The sequence below is a fragment of the Rhododendron vialii genome, chromosome 3a (genome assembly GCF_030253575.1).
Source record: "Rhododendron vialii isolate Sample 1 chromosome 3a, ASM3025357v1".
Taxonomy (NCBI): domain Eukaryota; kingdom Viridiplantae; phylum Streptophyta; class Magnoliopsida; order Ericales; family Ericaceae; genus Rhododendron; species Rhododendron vialii.
Genome location: NC_080559.1, coordinates 35,285,604 through 35,303,615, shown reverse-complemented (window position 1 = coordinate 35,303,615; position 18,012 = coordinate 35,285,604). Strand labels below are relative to the sequence as shown.

The following is an 18,012-nucleotide window of genomic DNA, read 5'->3' as shown; positions in this document are numbered from 1 at the left end:
CTTTTACAAGTCCTGTGCTTTGCCGAGGCCCACTAAAATTCAACGGTATCAGGCCGGGCTGGGCCAGCTTATCAAGAACAACAGGCCGGGTTGGGCCATCTTCTTTTTGAACTGGATTGGGCCATCTTATCAATAACAAACATGCCTCAATTTTTATTTCTTTTTTGAACTTCAACATATATGCCTCAATTGTACAAAAGAATTTTTTCTACAGCACTCACATACACAAAGAATTTTTACATTCCTCATATTTCAAGTTTATAAGTCTCTCTTCGGCGCTAGGATTTACATTGTTGGGCGGTGCCACCTAGAACTATCAATATACTTAATACCAAAAAAAAAAAGAAAATACTAATGGCATGCACCCTGCAGGTATACATCTTTATAAGTTAATCAATATTCATCAACGTAGTTAATAACTTAATACTATCAAAAAATATATATGCATTTTAAAGTTAACCATCCATAAACTCGAAAAGTTACGTGTATTCATAAATTTCATCCATCAAAATAATTAGTATCCACAAGAAGTACTACACGCGCGTGTATGTTATGTGGACTACCGATGATTCTTTTACTGCTGTATGTATGAAACTTTTTTTGGGCGGGGATATATACTAGTACGTGCCACCTTCCCCTCGATCCATGCGTTTGCACCTCTAACCTTTACTATTTCAATTCTATCTAAAAGATGAAAAGGAAGAATTCATCCCTCAGTTGTACGTCTCAACAGAAATAACGTCCCAATAGACATGAACTCCACAGGACCACAGCCCATGCAGCTATGATCGATTCGGCGCCATTTCCAGGGGTTTCATGGTATTGAACACACATGCACTCTTTCTTTCTGCGTCAAATGGAACTCTCTTTCGTCTTTTCAGTTTTCACTTTCGTTTGTGTAATTTTGGGTACTAAACCTTTTGATGGGCAAGAAATAAATTAAAGTTGAATTCTAGTGGTAGAGTTGTGTGGAAGAAAAAGTTTCCACTGTGCCCCAGAAGCATGTTTCCTCTCTCTCTCTCTCTCTCTCTCTCTCTCTCTCTCTCTCTCTTAAGCTGTTCAAATTAAAGATGTTTCTCATTCTCAACGGAAGTGCCATGCTTTCCCTTATTCCATACGTGAAAGAAAGCACGTGGCTTACACAGCGTCCTGATTAAATTATTACATGCACCAACTTTTTGGTCCTTATTATGAAAATGCAGCCCCATGGCATTGAATCTGTAAGTACGCCTAATAGTTACATGAATTGAAACGTAGAGGATAAGAATTTATGACACAATTAATATATATGCATTTATTGATATAGTTGGATCTGGGTACTAGTCCTATTGCAAAGAGACGCATATTCAATCAGGAGATTTTTTTAAAATCGGAGCTTGAAGTTATCCTCCAATACCTCAAGATTTGGAGTGTTTAGCCTCCCTGAGATTCGTGGCATATGACCTAATAGAGAACAAATACATATTTGTTTTTTCGGATCTAGGGATGGTGAGTGTCGACTGATCGAAACACATATATAACTTGGCAGTAATGGGTTTCAGTGGGTTTCATCTAGTATTTCGGATCCATTCTTTTCAAAATAAAAATGTTCGATCATGCATTTAATGATATCCGATCGAGCTAATTTTTAATGCACTCGTTCTACTCGATGAGCTACGAAGTGAACGTTTTCGATCATCGGAGCGAGACTGGAGCAACCCCGCTAGCGAGGGACAGTACGGTGCTGCCCCTCAAACCCATCCTGTTTTCTCATGTCCGCTTAATTAGCCAAACTGTCGGGTATTTCAATTACAATCTTCGTAGTTAAGATACGTGGTGATGATATGGTGATGCCAAGCATTTTCCCAATTGCGAGAAAGAATATCTCTCTGCCTAGTCCCAGACGGGATTCTCATGTCAACACTCAGTGTCAATTTGCTTTTGCAAGGTGTCTTAGAGTCTGTTGTAGTTTTTACAGTTCTTGTGTCTCGAATTAGGCAATTTGGTGCATTCCTGGGTTTTGCGATGTAATCTTCGCCTTCGGGCTTGAATGAATTGATCAGTTTCAAAAAAAAGAAAAGGAAAAGGAATATCTAGATATTAAAAGCCACGTACAAACCCGAATTTCTCTCTCTTGCCAATTGCTTTCCCAAAGATTAGATTGAAATTGAATCAACCACGATAGAGATGCTGCCTTTTTGGATTAATAATGGAACACATATCAATAGAAAACCCTACTCTAACTTTATGGCTGTCGTAGGTAGCCCAAATAAGAATTGGAACTAGATCGACTTGAGCGAATTAAATGGTTCTTGATCATCAATAATTCCAACATTAAATAGACATTGAGGTTTTGTGTCCCACTTATATGGGTCACGTCGTGACTCACTCGATACATGTGATTTTAATATGCAATGATGAATTCAAAATAGCGGCCCAATTTTGAGAGGCTCTCCATTGCCAAAAAAGAAAGCATATGTTTTAGACACGTATTTTTATTTAAAAAATACATAAACACTTTAGGTCCAATTTAGGAGCTAACCATTGGAGATGCGCGCTTTAGCTCTATAAATGATATGCCTCCTTTACCCAAAAACAAAAAACACAATGACCATTTTCAGCTTAACATAGAAAATAAAGTACAAATATAGGCATATAAAAGTTGTTTCAATTAAGAATATGCTAAAGCTTTGGATTACACTATCCCCATGAGTTTAATTAATTATTTAATGCTGGTCCTAAAAGTTGCTTAGGGGAGATGGGATGCTAAAGATTTGTCTTAACTTTTAAAAACACATTTTAAAACCCAACTTTATGGGTTAAGAGACCCCATGATCACCACACCACATGTGAGTACACTAATGTAAGGCTCAAGGGACTCACGTAGGAATGTCTTCCTTTTGCATATATATCCAAAAGGGTCAGTGATTCTCAGAAATCTTTTTGTAAAGTTACTCTCACAAAAAGTGGAATGCTTGTGTGTAAAGTATAGATGATTAGTGTGAATAAAAACCAAAATTTTTCAAAAAGGTAGCTTTTCTCCAACGTCTCTTTCAGCTGGGATTTTCTAGTGTTGTTTCTCCTGAGGATTCCAAGAAGCTTAAAAAGTTGGGGTGAGGAGGTGCCTTGTTCTTTCAAAAAATGCTTTTGATCAGGTGGGGGAATGTTTGGCATCTTTGATTGCCCCTTGATAAAGAAAGATCATCAATTTGAATAATTCCATGAATACATCATTTGTTGCAATAATGTAGAGATATGATCTTTCCAGGTCCTTAAATTTAACTCAATTTGAGATTCACAAATGTGTCACTATTGATTTCTTAAATAAAGTATATATATTTTTTAAGAAATTGTTGATTACACAGTCCTATGAAATTTTATTCTCATGAATAATATCAAACTTTTGCGCATAGGTATAAAAACAACTCTTATGTTGCGATCCTTCAAACCGCGTTAAACTCAAGAATTAGCCAGAGGTTTTCCAATGAAAGTAATTTAAGCAGGAAGTCTTTTTTTAATAGTTATATAAATGCGTGTGTAGGTATATCTGGAATTATTGGTGCTAAATTTTTAATTAAAGCACTAAACTTTATCTGATAAACAATTCTTATAAAGGGGGGAAACCAACGGTCATCTTTTGCTTGATTCGTGCTTCTATTGTACTATCATCAAAAAGCAAGGTTACTTTCACTTATATTAAACAAAAGAGTAGTGATTTTCATATTCTCCTTTGTTTTAATCACACCCCTCTTTTTGTCTTCTTGTAATGTGAATTTATTTTATCGTCTTTCCAAATATAAATATATATATATATAAATGAAATGTTAATTTTGTAAATTCAAATCACAAGATAACAAAAAAAAAAAAAAAGAATGCGCACAACCATTACCTGTTAAAATTTTAAAGAGGGAGGGGAAAGGGATCAAAAGGTATACAAGCTAGGATGGGGGTTTCAAAGTCTACTTGCTTTGGGTGCAAGAAGGCAAGAAGCTACCAAAACCTTTTAGGGGTGGTGGCTCCCAAATCCAATCACCACCCTCCCTTCCAGCTGTGTGAGGAATCTGTTTGCTTGCTGAAAAGCTTCAACGTTGATGACATGCTAGCTAGTCAAACACACACACACACACTCTCTCTCTCTCTCTCTCTCTCTCTCTCTCTCTCTCTCTCTCTCTCTCAAATAATAGTAACGGTCACGATGTAACGATATCGAGAGTATTGTGGGTTAGGTGTCGCGACCTTGAATGTATTTGACAAAAAAACAAGAGCGAAACAGAGCTTTAGAGAAGTAGTATCAGTGGTATTGCTCTAGCATTGATCATATCGATTGAGAACCTAAGTTTGAATCGGATATGAGATGATAAATATGGAAGATTGACCGATACCTACATTTGTCGATGATTTTCAAAATCACCAGTTTGTCGATCAATACATTAGAGATACAAAAATAAAATGCTATAAAGCTTGTGGATCGATACTTAAAATCTTCATATATACATCCATACATACAATATGTGGGCATAAAAATCGCAAGATATCAAACTCTAGTTATATATTTTCATTAAAAACAAACAAGAATCTAAAAGAGTTATATGGGTCCTATTGTCTGGTAATAATCCATCAAATAGGGTAGATAGAAAATTTTTTTGTGTGTTGATCATCAACAAATTAATTAATGGCAATTTGAACATTGTGGTAAGGGGCCGGGGCCTTTTGTGAATGTAATAATTCAAATGAATGCCCTTTTAAACAAATGAGAAGATCGATGACTTTGATTAGAGATCTTCAAGGAGGAAAAAAAGGAGCTTTTGAATCATTGTTCCTCTATTATTGTTGGAGTTTATAGAGTGGAGAGGTCAAAAGGTTTGGGGTGTAGTGGAGAAAAACTTTCCCCTTTCCGAAGGAATTAACCAACTCCTCCAAAAGTCGTCATTCTATATGGTTTAATTATGAAAGAATTCATTATTAGATTAGACGCCTTTGTGAAAATTTTCATTTTCACATGTGAAATTAATTTTGTGCTCTAACTTCTTTTATTAGGTTTCATTTTCTCGAGTTTACAGAAAAGTTGACCATATGTGAAGATATAAACGATATGGGGAAAAAAAATGGTCAACTATTTAGTTTTCGTCATGTATTTTAGTAATTTTTTTTGCAAATATGGTCTTATGGTCAAGTCTACTTCTCTAAGGTTTTTTCTTGCACCAAAAACTCTCTCTCTCTCTCTCTCTCACAGTATTGTTACCATCCATTCTCCTGCACTTAAAATTTTTTTTGGGTCCATTCCAAATTTCTTCTTGCACAAATGGAATTCCCGTTTAAAAATTGGAAACTGATATTGTCAGAAAGTTAAAATAATTCCATTAAAAGAGCAGAAGATAGTGTTTCTGATTATCATATCAGAAAAAAAAATACTTTCTCCGTCCCATTTCCATATTGTTGGTTTTAATCATGCACAAAATTATTTTATTTTTTGATCCAAAAATTATACATCTTTTCTTATAAGACTAGAGCGGAAGAATATAAGAATAGGAGGTGAAAAGTTTGGTTGCTTAAAAATCGAAAAAGGCGAAAAACGCGTAAAAGGCAAGCAAGAGAGAGGGCGTGCGTTACCAAAAGTAGTACGATCATGACTTTAATTATGAAGACCGACTCCAAAAAGTAGAGAAGAATATATCGTTTAAAAAGTCTTTTAAGATACCCAAAAAGGTGTCTTAATTAACTAGTACTAAAATTTTACCATTATACTCCACTATTATTACTGTACTAGAAATCATTTGACTATATATGACTTCTCTTTTTACTATTTGATGATCTCATCTCTCTCATTAAGATCAAAAAGGTTGATAGAGTATTCAAGAATCAATATTACACTTTTTTTTTATTTTTTGTTTCATTGATTTGTTTATTCTGTATTATTCACTATTACAGATTAATTTGAATGGATGTTAATTACGTTTTAAATTTGCAATTCATAACAGTAGAAATATGCCTTTCCGTGCATGTAGAACGAGAACAACAATAGGTATACGAGTTATATATGTTCATGTAAATCTCAACAAAGTTTTGTATGCCTAATCCGTAATATTCTTTATCATATGCATTTGGGGTGTGAATTCATTTTACCTTTTTTTTTAAAGTTTTCTGTACTTCTCTAAAAGTCGCTATAACAATTTGGATTTCCGTCAAGGGAGACGAAGAAGAAAGTAGGAAAATAATTTGATCAACAGTCAAGAAAAAACTTCTAAGAGGAAAATAAAGTCATTTCGTCAATCATAGTAGTAGTAAACGGTCATGTACAACAAGGTTTGAAAATTTAACGAGTCAAGCATATATACTTTTGATGATCTCTTGTTAGCTAAGTTTTAATTTAGGGAATTAATAATGTCAAAATTGTTTTTGTCGGTGTCAAAACTCCAATGCATAAAAGTTTTGTACATTATTGCAAATGGTAAAAGTCTTTTGAGCACTAGAGTTTTGGCACCAACAAAAACGGTTTTAGCATTATTATTTCCCTAATTTATGAGCTAGAGTATCAGTCGTTCGAATTTGATTAGATGGTAAGAGTTACTATAATGAAACTTCGTAGGTTCATTTTTCAATTCACAGACATAGAATTACACTTGACCGTTCCACAAATCTTTTTAAAAAATGGGTACTTATTTGTAATTTCCAAACTCAAAAATAATGGGGTTACGAATTTTTTATTTTTATTTCTTGCATCGTTTAAATGATCTCATTGAGATCTTTCAAACAAGATCCATATTGCACATTTTTAAATTTCAATAAGTCTATTATTTTTTAGCTTGAAAATTGTAAATAAGTATTTATTTGAAAATAAGTACATATTTACCTTTCTAGAACGGATTATTTTATTTGACCTTTTTTCTTTCTAAGAAAAATGACGGGGAAGGGCGCCAGTGTAGCTTTTAATTTTTGGCACAAATTGTGCCCACTTATACGTCTTTTTTTTTAGCGGCACTTATACCTCTCATTTAATACATACTTATCTCTTACGATACATATAGGACTCGGATACATATAATTGTGCCCGAATTCTAAACTTGTGTTCCTGGATATTTTTTTTTGTTGATTAACAAGTGCAAGGACATAGCGAGGAAAAGGCCTCGTGCAATGTTGGGTCCGAACATGGAATGTAGCGTGTTCAGTAGACGCGCCTTTGAACAGTGTGCTGTATGCCTGACAGTTACATTAGTAGTGTTTGTTGAATAAAATCACACCATTCTTTTGAAAATATTACGTTTACACTGTTTAGTTAAACAAGTTTTACCAGTTTGGTGGCTTCAGAATTACTCTCTCCGTCCCACTTTGTTTCGCCTATTTCCTATTTGGGACGTCCCAAAAAATTATTTATATTTCACAATCTATAATATTTTATATATTCAATATGGATCTTGATTGATAGATCTCAATTTATATTTTTAAACAAAGTTTTCGAAATCATAAAAAACATTAGTATAGATTATGAGATATAGAATTTTTTTTGGCACGTTCCAAAATGAAAACAAGCACAACAAAGTGGGACGGAGGGAGTATCGCACTATCATGAAAAGCCCTTTAAAATCTTAAAAAAAATCTCTATTGATAATACTTTGCGAAAGAAACTGCAATTACTTGCCGAATAAAACTACAACTACGCACACCCACCCACACTTATATTTCCAATCAATGAGTGTGGTTGGGTGTGCAAATTATGCAGGAAATCTGTTCACACAAGACTTTTTTTTTCACACAAATCACGCATAGATTTGTGTGTGGGGCCCACTCTGGGTTCCACACAATCGATTCAAGCTGTTCATTAAATGTAAAATATTTTTTCAGTAGTCCCGCAAAAAATTAACTCAATCTGATACATATAGGTGCTCGATTCAATCATCTAACTTGTCATTATCCTGAGATCCAAATGAAAAGTTAGATGATTAAATTGAGCACCTATAAGTATCGAATTGAACTGATTTTTTGAGGGAGCTCTTAAAAAAATATTTTACATTTAATGAATGGCTCGAATCGTTTATGTGAAATCCGTAGTGATCCCACATAACAATCTGTGCGGGATCTGTGCAAAATTCTCTTTGTGGGTACGGATGCAAATTATGTGTGGTTCTAGCATAATTGATTACTCGCTTGTTTGTATGGGGGGATATGGGGAGGAAATAGAGGAAAGAAGAGGATAAGAGAGTGAGGGGACAAGTAAGAAGGTGTTTGTTATTAGTGGAAAATAATGGAGGGGGAGAAGGGAGGGAGGGAGAGCTTATCCCCTTCGAAGAGTCTTAGCTTATCCCTCCCCCATTTTAGGATTATCTTATCCGGATTAGGAAAAAGATTTATTTACCCATCAAACTTTTTTTGTATTCTGAATCTAATGAGAATAATCAAGTAATTTTTTCATTATCTACTTTTTTCGATTCATACTAATTCCTACTCAAATCAAATATAAGCTAATCATCATTCTTAATTGATCTCCCGTACAACATATCCACATTCCTTCCTTATCTATTCAAATTCCATCCCTAGGACAAACAAACTGCTAGAGAGTGTGTGAAGTGAGTAAATGTGCTCATGACTCATGAGTCTCCTCCTCATTTTTTCCTCTTAAAAGGCGCACCATTTTTATCTGTATTGAAACAACCGCACATTTGAATAAAAGAATGAAAAGATGACACAAGAAGTAGATCACACATTGCTCTGGCCCCGAAAGCATTTTCCAAGAAATCCTCGCAATCAAGGATGGGATCAGGGGATCTAATGGCGGCGACTGCCACGACAAGAATTTTAGAAAATATAATTATTATATGTAAAAAAAAAATATGCCCAACTTATATAATCTCGCCATCACTAAATTTTTTTAATATACATTTTACCACTGCTAGAGTAAAATTCTATTCCGTCCTTGCTCACAACTGAGAAAGTAGTGTACAGTGTACTACTCCTACTTCCCTTCCACAGTTCCACTCTCTAATTTCCATATATTCTCCCTCCCCCGCTGTATTCTCTCTCCACAACAGAGTAAAAACAAAACTCTGCCGCCCGCAACTATATTACCATGCTTGGCTTTATATGGATCACAGCGGGCTTGTTTTGTTTGGATTTTGAAGTAAATTTTAAAGTATACTAAGTAAAAAAAAAGAGAGAAATAAAGAAAAGTTATTGAAGACTGTGCGTCGGAATTTTGAATATTCCAAATGAACAAGTCCGCTAGTCCCGTTCCCGTAACTATTTCTGCTTTGTTTTTATTAATGCTCCTTTATTGCTCTTTTTTGCGCTAAAACAATTTCCCAAGTCTGGCCCTGAGCGAGATATTTTTGTGCCTCCTTGAATGAGAAAAGAGACGTATGTTCTACTACTCCTAGTACTACTTGCCTTCGTCATCTTAAATTCACCTCCAACCCCCACGTCATTTTCAGGGTGAGTTTCTGTGATGCTGACTAAACTGTATTTTCGATATTTTAAATCGCGAGTTAAATGGCGAGTTTCCGACACCCATGTCATTTTTTTTTTTCAAAACTTAAATGGAGTTTTTAGGAGTAAAAAACGAATGGGCTTCTGCCATTATTTCGAAAATTAAAAAAAAAATTAAAAACTTAAATGGAGTTTTTAGGAGTAAATTTTTTATTTTTAAATAAAGTACTTTCATGCATTTTTTTTTTTTGATTGTTTTGCAGCAAATTGAAGTACTTGATGATTTCTTCAATTTTGTGTAGAAAAGTATCAAAACTTTTTGTTCCGAATACTTGGGCGAAGACGGATAAAAAAAACAAAATTTTGTGTAGAATTTGATAGTATTTTTTACGAAATATACATCTTTTTTAAAATCTAAATTTTCACACCAGATATTTATTTAGAGAGAGAGAGAGAGAGAGAGAGAGAGAGAATGGAGACGGGCTTTTGCAAAGGAGGGGTCGGAGTGTGAGTGTTCGATCTATCTTGTTCGCGTTGAATTCTGATGATAGCAGCTTCTGTGTGACGACGAGAGGCAAAGTAGGGAAAAGTTTGATTAGATCCTTATTGGAAGCAATCCACAGCCTATTAGTCTTCAATTCATATACCCTCTATTACTACTACTACTCAATAATACTAGTAACAAATTAACAATCCCTTTTCGGATATTATTATTTGCATCATGTTAAAGGCGAAAATTTCTCCTCACTTTTCATGTATGTGGTCGGTTTGAATCTGCTCCGGAAATTCGACGGTTCTTTGACTTACGGGGATTTCAGATAAGTTGGCGAAAGCGATTGATTCCAATGAAGTGAAAAAAAAAAAAACTGCATCACTCGTGTGTTGTGTTGGGTTGGATTTTCCTGGTTACTTGAATTAAAGTGAAAGTGGTAAAACAAATTCCAATTTCAAGAGAGAGAGAGATGAGAGCGGGGCTGAGTACGATCCAGCAAACCTTGACACCGGAGGCGGCGAGCGTCTTATCCCTCTCCATAGCCGAGGCGGGTCGCCGCAGCCATGGCCAGACGACGCCGCTCCACGTGGCGGCCACCCTCTTGTCCTCCCCGTCAGGGTTCCTCCGCCAGGCCTGCATCCGCTCGCACCCGAACTCTTCCCACCCGCTCCAGTGCAGAGCCCTCGAGCTTTGCTTCAGCGTCGCCCTCGAGCGCCTCCCCACGACCACCACCGCCCAAACCACCGCGGCCTCCGACCCACCCGTTTCGAACGCTCTCATGGCGGCCCTGAAACGGGCCCAGGCCCACCAGCGGCGTGGCTGCCCCGAGCAGCAGCAGCAGCCGTTGTTAGCCGTTAAAGTCGAGCTCGAGCAGCTGATTATCTCAATTCTTGATGACCCGAGTGTGAGCCGTGTCATGCGCGAAGCCAGTTTCTCTAGCCCGGCTGTTAAGGCCGCAATTGAGCAATCTTTGAATGCTACTCATTCCAACTCTGTCAATCAAACCCCAATTGGAATTGGGTGTCGACCGAATCCGATTTCGAATCGGAATCTGTACTTGAACCCCAGATTAAAAGAAGGGAATAATTTTAGTAATTCAATGCAGTCTGGGGGGATTGGGAATGAAGAAGTTAAGCGGGTCATGGATATCTTGTTGAGGGATGTTAAAAAGAACCCGGTTTTGGTTGGGGAGTGCGAGCCGGAGGTGGTGGTGAGGGAGGTAATCAAGAGGGTTGAGAAAGGGGAATTGGGTGATGGACCATTGAGGAATGTTCAGGTGATTCCTATAGGGAAAGAGCTTTGTTTGGACAAAAGTTTGATACCCAATAAGGTTAAGGATTTGGGAGGGATAATTGAGGCTGCAATTGGGAATTCTTGTTGTGGTGGGGTGGTTCTTGATTTGGGTGATTTGAAATGGCTGGTGGAGGGTTCCGGTGGGTTGCCGGAAAAGGTTTTGCCAGAGACCGGAAGGGTGGCGGTGGAAGCGTTGGCGGAGTTGTTGTCGAGGTTTGGAGAAGGTAGTGGTGGTGGTGGTAGGGTTTGGTTGATTGGAACTGCTACTTGTGAGACATATTTGAGGTGTCAGGTCTATCATCCTTCTATGGAGAATGACTGGGATCTTCAGGCCGTGCCGATCACTTCACGGTCGCCTTTTCCGGGAATGTTTCCGAGGTATGCTTGGTGATCTTTTTTCCATTTGATCATTGCATGTATTTGCCATCCATTTTTGTAGCTTTCCTAATTTAGGAATGGTAAATTTTACTTGCAACTTGGAACCTTACACGATGTCTTGCAGTAGCAGTTTCTATTGCAAAACTTTGATTTCGCTTTACTTTAAGCATGGTTTAGTTAAAGGATTGGACAATTCATAACTAGATGATAACTAGAGATTTATGGTCACGCAATTGGCATTTTGTCCTCCTTTTCAAAATATTCTTTGGGTCAAATGGTGCAGTAGATCACCATGGTTCTAATGAAATTAACTTGATTTAGAGGTATGGACAAATAAGTTATTTTTATCAAACATTTCCCCTGTTTCTGAATTTGGTATTTCCTATAGATGTCAGTGTGCCTAGTTCATCTGTTCTTTTCTTCTTCGCCATCTTCTTCTTCTTGTTGATTTTCAACCTGTTTAGTACTTTAGTCCCATGGTGTTAATTTCCGAACTTACTGTCATAATTGTCAAATTTTAGACTTAGGGCCAGTCCGGTTTTTGGCAACTCAGTTGAGTCTCGAATCCCATTGAAGAGCTTTCCATCCGCGACGACTGATCTACCAAACCGTGTATGTGAAAACTTGGATCCTGCTAGAAGAATTGGCTGTTGCCCCCAATGCACACACAACTACGAAAGGGAGCTGGCAAAACTGGTGGCAAAAGAGTACGAAAATTCCTCTTCCGAAGCTAAATCAGATGCACCTCAACCACCACTTCCTCAGTGGATGCAGAATGCCAAAGGCCTTAACATTGATATTGGAACACCAAATCTATCACAGGTATATTCAGTCGAATTGCAAGCTTGACAGTGCCTCGTTAATATTGTCGTTAAATTCATTATTTTTCCCATCATATATTCGACAGCCGAAGGATCAAGAGGCAATTTTCAAGCAGAAAACTCAAGAACTAGGAAAGAAATGGAGCGATACATGCTTGCATTTGCACCCTAATTTTCATCAGAATCTTGGGTCTGAAAGAAACACTCCAACGACAGGCTTGTACAATCCAAAGCTTTTTGTTCGACAGCCTTTCCTACCGAAGTTGCAACAAACCAGAAACCTGGGGGAGACTTTACAATTGAACTCAAATCCAGTGGCTAAACAACCTTCTGATCGATTGAGTACCCCTCCAGGAAGCCCGGTGGGAACAGACCTTGCTCTAGGGCAGACCAAAATCCTCCAGACCACCCCAGAAAGGAACCATAAAGATTGTGCTAAAGACTTGTTGGGTCCTAAACTACTGCCCAAAGTCGATGAATTTCAAGTCGAGAAATTCGCTAATGTATCGGATGCTGATTCATTTAAGAAACTCCTCAAGGGTTTAACAGAGAAGGTGTGGTGGCAAAGGGAAGCAGCTTCTGAAGTGGCTACGGCTGTGACTAGGTGCAAATTGGGTAATGGAAGCCGGAGGGTTGGTGAATCGAAGGGCGATATATGGCTATTATTCACAGGTCCAGACCGGATAGGGAAGAAGAAGATGGCATCTGTTCTTTCTGATCAATTTTGTGGGACCAACCCAGTTATGATTTGCCTTGGGCCGAGGCGTGATGATGAGGATTCAGATGTGAGTTTCCGTGGTAAGACAGCACTGGATCGGATTGCAGAGGCAGTTCGTAGGAACCCTTTTTCAGTAATTATGCTAGAGGACATAGATGAAGCGGATTTGCTGGTTCGTGGGGGTATTAAGCGGGCCATGGAGAGAGGTCGGATTTCTGATTCTTATGGTAGAGAAATTAGTCTTGGGAATGTGATTTTCATCCTTACTGCAAAATGGTTACGAGAAAATCTTAGAAGTTTTGATGGCCAAAAGGTGCTCCACGAAAATAAGTTTTCGTCTATCGCAAGCCATGGTTGGCAGTTGAGGCTGTCCATTGTGGAGAAAGGTACCAAACGAAGAGCCAATTGGCTACACAACACAGACAGGCCGACAAAGAAAGAAATGGGATGTGGTCTATCATTTGATCTTAATCTAGCAGCTGACAGTGTAGATGATCGAACTGATGGGAGTGATCTCACCATTGATCACGAAGATGATTATGGTCTTGAAAATTGGCGCTTTTCCATAAACTCATTGCCACATGAGATGATCAGTTTGATAGACGATGCTGTAGTATTTAAGCCCGTTGAGCTTGGCCTATTTCAATGTGAAGTTAAAAGAAGAATCGCAGAGAAGTTCTCTGCTGTTCTGGACAACAGATTGTCGCTAGAATTGGAAGAGGAAGCACTTGAGAAGATCCTAGGTGGGGTTTGGCTTGGACGAACTGGTTTGGAAGAGTGGGCGGAGAAGGTGTTGGTTCCAAGCTTCCAACAGCTCAAGGCAAGCCTACCCTCCACAGCCGCTCAAATGGTTGTTTGGCTTGAATCGGACAGCTATTCCGGAAGCCGAAGCACTGGAGACTGGTTGCCTAGTACAGTCACAGTAAAATTGGATGGTGTGTAGTTGGGAAGGGGGATACTGCTTGAATTTTGTATTTTTACTTGGGTTGAGATGTAAATAGGGCGAAGTAGTTGAAGGGGGGAGTCAAAACGGTAGGAAATGGTAAAGGGAAGCAGTTAGAAAGGAGTGATTATTCAGTACTCCTAGGACATGTTTCAACCCTCTTACAGACGTATGCGGGTCCGAGAAACTTACCCAATCCCAGCGCGGTGAAGTTGCCCGATAGGGCTTGTGCCGTGCTGTACTTGCAACAGGAATGCTGGTTTACTTGGTCGATCCTGTCTGCCGTCTCCAAGATGAAGCCATGCATGTGTAATGTGTACGTAAGTGAAACTGCCAATGACTTAATTAATTGGCTATATTCTATTTGATAGTGTCTGCTACTCGGATAAGTACCGGAGTAATTTTAGAGTTAATACGTGCAACAAGTTCAAGTTCGACTATACGGTTTCATATATATGTTTGTTAGAGTTGGAACATGCTAGGGGCACTGAATAATTATATGATAGAAATAGGATGTTGATAGTTTAGGGGCCTTTTGAGGGTTGTCACTTCCCTTTGTTGTAATAGTATATTTCTTAACATGCCTTTTTTGTTTTCAACTCTGCTATAGTCTTTCAATATTGGTTAAATCTCTCCCATAGATAAAGTTGTTTAATACTAATATGAGGCATTCATCTCTCATAGTTTTCTTCTTGTGTCCTTTTGGTACCTACTTGGACAAATGAACTTTGCCCTGTTTGGTTGGCTGTAAATGATTATATATTCATTCATTCATTGAATTACATGCTCGGTGTTCGATTAAAATTTGTGCAGGCTCATCTATAGGATTCTTGAGATTACATACTGTCTTCTTCCTATTAGTTTCACCGGTACTCACCGAAACCGCCGGAACTCCCCCGTACCGCCAGTACCGACCGGGAAATCAACCGGAACAGAATCTGACCTTGCTTGTACCCGTTTTCCTCTGAAACGGCCGCTACTGCCCAGTAGAGTACGAACAAGATTCACAGTCTTGTATGTAACATTTCAGTATTAATCCCGTGACATATATCGATTCATTTATTTTAGAATTTTATTGTTCTCTTGCAACTGTGAATATAAAGAATAAAGACAAATGGAGTATTTAGGTTGCGTTCTTGTAAACTTATACTAGTCTGAAATATACTCCGGTGTTTAAAGAATTACACAAATAACGAAAATACACAAACAAAATAGGACAAAGGGAATATAAGTCTCTATCCTAAGCAAACAAAGTGCATGAATTTGAAAAAAACAAAAAAAAAGTGCATGAATTTGAGGCAACGACCCACGTGAATGAAATTGTCATGGTGTGGGTAACCCCTCACGCCTGACCCCACAGCTCTTTAAATGCTTCCGATCGATCTCCACACCAAAGGCCAGGCCTGGCTGTTCAATCAAATTGGCCAAATAAATTCCTGAGGCTAAAGCTATGGTGACTCACACACCCATTAATGCATGGAGCTTTCCAAATAAAATTGGTGGTGTGTTGGCCAATAGGAGAATAAAAAAAAAGGACAAAATTAGGTGTTTCATACTAGTACTACTCTTCTTTGTGGCCAAGGCAATTTTTCATTTGTGATTAAATGGGAAATTTTTTAATTGCCATCCATGTGTTGTTTGTCCCCATTTGTTAGGTATCGTTTTCTTCGTAAGAATTTCAACTCCTAATTGCCATGTCCATCGTTCATCCAAGCCTTATCCTTGTTAATTTCTACCTATCTATCTTCATTATACATTATAATTCAACAAAGGTCTTCTTCTTTTTTGAAAGGAACAAAGGTCTTCTCAGAGTATTGAGCTTTTGGCACTTTTGAAATTACTTGAGAATATCATCAATGATGTGCGCTCGAGATTTCAAACTTTAAAGCAAACGATGGTTGAAAAGATGTAGCTTATTCATAATTGGCTTCCAAACTTTTTGGCTTTGGCTCTAATTTTACGTGTTCAACAACTAGCAGAATGAAACAGATTTTGTTGTAAAGATTAGAACCAACTTCATAACTATATGGGCGCATGATCAATTGATGCATGTAGCTGATTGTATGTATTGAGACACAGAATTTTTAGAGATCCTCTCCGTCCATTATGAAGAAGCAGAATTAATTCCTAGCGTGATATCTCAAATAATATTTCCACAAGGCAAATTACTAGAGTTTTGTTACTGAGACAATTTTCCTTCCCTTATTGTTTTGCTGTTATTTATTCTCGTTTTACAAGGAAAAATATGAAACAAAACAAACTACACATTCCATAACCAAAATTTTTTTGAGTAGATATAATTCAGGGGTCCAAGCCAACTTACGCGCAACTCAATTAATTTTTGAAGAATTAATCCACCGTTCACTAGTGAGGACCCGATGTAAAGCCGGAAGAAAGCAAACGTTTAATTTTTTTAAGTCATTTTTGCGATGTTTAAAAAACGTAATTTTTGTGGTAAAAGGTTAACAATTTGCTACCCTGGTATCAATCTCTATTTATGTGTACTTGTGTCCTTGTACACTTTAAAGTGTACCTTTTCACAATGAAGACAATTAATTAATCATATCCCCCACCACTCTAGATTATTTTAGTCTAATCTTATCCATCTAATTAAAGTCCGTTCCCACTAAAAATGTTGCACTACAATTTATTGACTTTTATATGAAGTTGTTCATATTAAACTAAAATTATTTGTCAAAAGTTCAGTTAATTGTTTCCACTAAACTAAAACACCCAACACATTTTCTTTTACTAATTAACCCAACACATTTTCTAATACAACTTATAGTTTAGTAGAAACAACTTGACGTTCATGGCTTGGGTGGAAACCCCAAGTTTAATTTCGACTTGCATGTGTAATTGTGTATAGCTCTCTCTCTCTCTCTCTCTCTCTCTCTCTCTCTCTCTCTATATATATATATATATATATATAGACACTAGGGTTTGCCCGTGCCTTTCAACGTAAAATCTAATTAGTGGCAATTGTGCAATTAATATTGTTTGAGAGAAAGAGGGAGAGCCGTAGGATTTATAGAGCAAATCAATAGTTAGAATTTATAAAGAGATAAAGATTCAGAAACCGTTCTCCCTAATTATGTAGATACTTCTAAATTGGCATAAATTTTTGTTAGCTGCATAAATTCATTACATACTACTTCTTAGAGGTAGAGAATCCGAATGCATCCAACCTGCATGCTTCGTTCCCCCGCTTCCCCCTAAAAACCAAGAAAAAAAAAACCCTAAAACACCGAGTAGTTCACTCGATCTGAATATGAAACGAATACAAAACAAAAACACATTTGTTTTCAGAAAACGAGGAATGAAAATACCTTTAGGATTTTGACCTTAATTACTTCGACGTACACCCAAACAAAAGCAAACTTTTATAAAGCGAGAGATGAAACGCCATTTGGGTATGGAAAACACGTTTGGAACGTTCCAAAAAACACAAGTCAAAAAGGAAAATTAAACATGAAAACTGATGAGGTTAAATTTAAAGATGAAAACTTCGATTTCACTCTGAAATATATCAACCTACTGATCAGAAGAAGTCCAGCAATTAATACTACGAAAACATACGGAGATTAATTAGGTTTATAGGTCCGAACACATTTGTATCTGAATTTATATGTTCGTGTATGTGCCAGTGCAGCGTTTTTGCTGAAAGTTTAATTGGAGTCCTCAACCACTTTTCAATTTCACAACGGCTTCATTTAAAAGTTGTCTACGCTCAACTTTCACCGGAAAGTGGGAACTTTTAATTCCCACGCTTAACTTTTCATTATCTGGAAATCTGAATGAAATGTTAGATGGTTGGATGAAGCACCTATAGGTATTGGATTGAGCTTATTTTTTACCGGAACCCTTGAAAAAATGTTTTACATTTAATGAACGGCTCGGATGATTTGTGTGGGACCCGTGATGGGCCCCGCAACGAAATCTGTGCACAATCTGTGCACAAATTGCCGTG

The 18,012-nt window shown here is 37.4% G+C and overlaps 1 protein-coding gene across 1 annotated transcript; it reads left to right on the top strand.

Moving 5' to 3' along the window:
* Window positions 1–9,816: 9,816 nt before the first annotated feature.
* On the top strand, window positions 9,817–14,662 carry LOC131320872 (protein SUPPRESSOR OF MAX2 1-like). The gene is made up of 3 exons (XM_058351759.1): window positions 9,817–11,560; window positions 12,082–12,382; window positions 12,468–14,662. The coding sequence occupies exons 1-3, from the start codon at window positions 10,359–10,361 to the stop codon at window positions 14,040–14,042; spliced, it is 3,078 nt and encodes a 1,025-aa protein (XP_058207742.1). The 5' UTR covers window positions 9,817–10,358; the 3' UTR covers window positions 14,043–14,662.
* The last annotated feature ends 3,350 nt before the right edge of the window (window positions 14,663–18,012 follow it).

What these genes read in the sequence shown, in the direction of transcription:
- LOC131320872 (XM_058351759.1), top strand. Translation starts at nt 10,359, where the DNA reads ATGAGAGCGGGGCTGAGTACGATCCAGCAAACCTTGACACCGGAGGCG. An exon ending in TTTCCGGGAATGTTTCCGAG is followed by an intron (nt 11,561 to 12,081) that starts GTATGCTTGGTG and finishes GTCAAATTTTAG; the next exon opens with ACTTAGGGCCAGTCCGGTTT. An exon ending in GAACACCAAATCTATCACAG is followed by an intron (nt 12,383 to 12,467) that starts GTATATTCAGTC and finishes TATATTCGACAG; the next exon opens with CCGAAGGATCAAGAGGCAAT.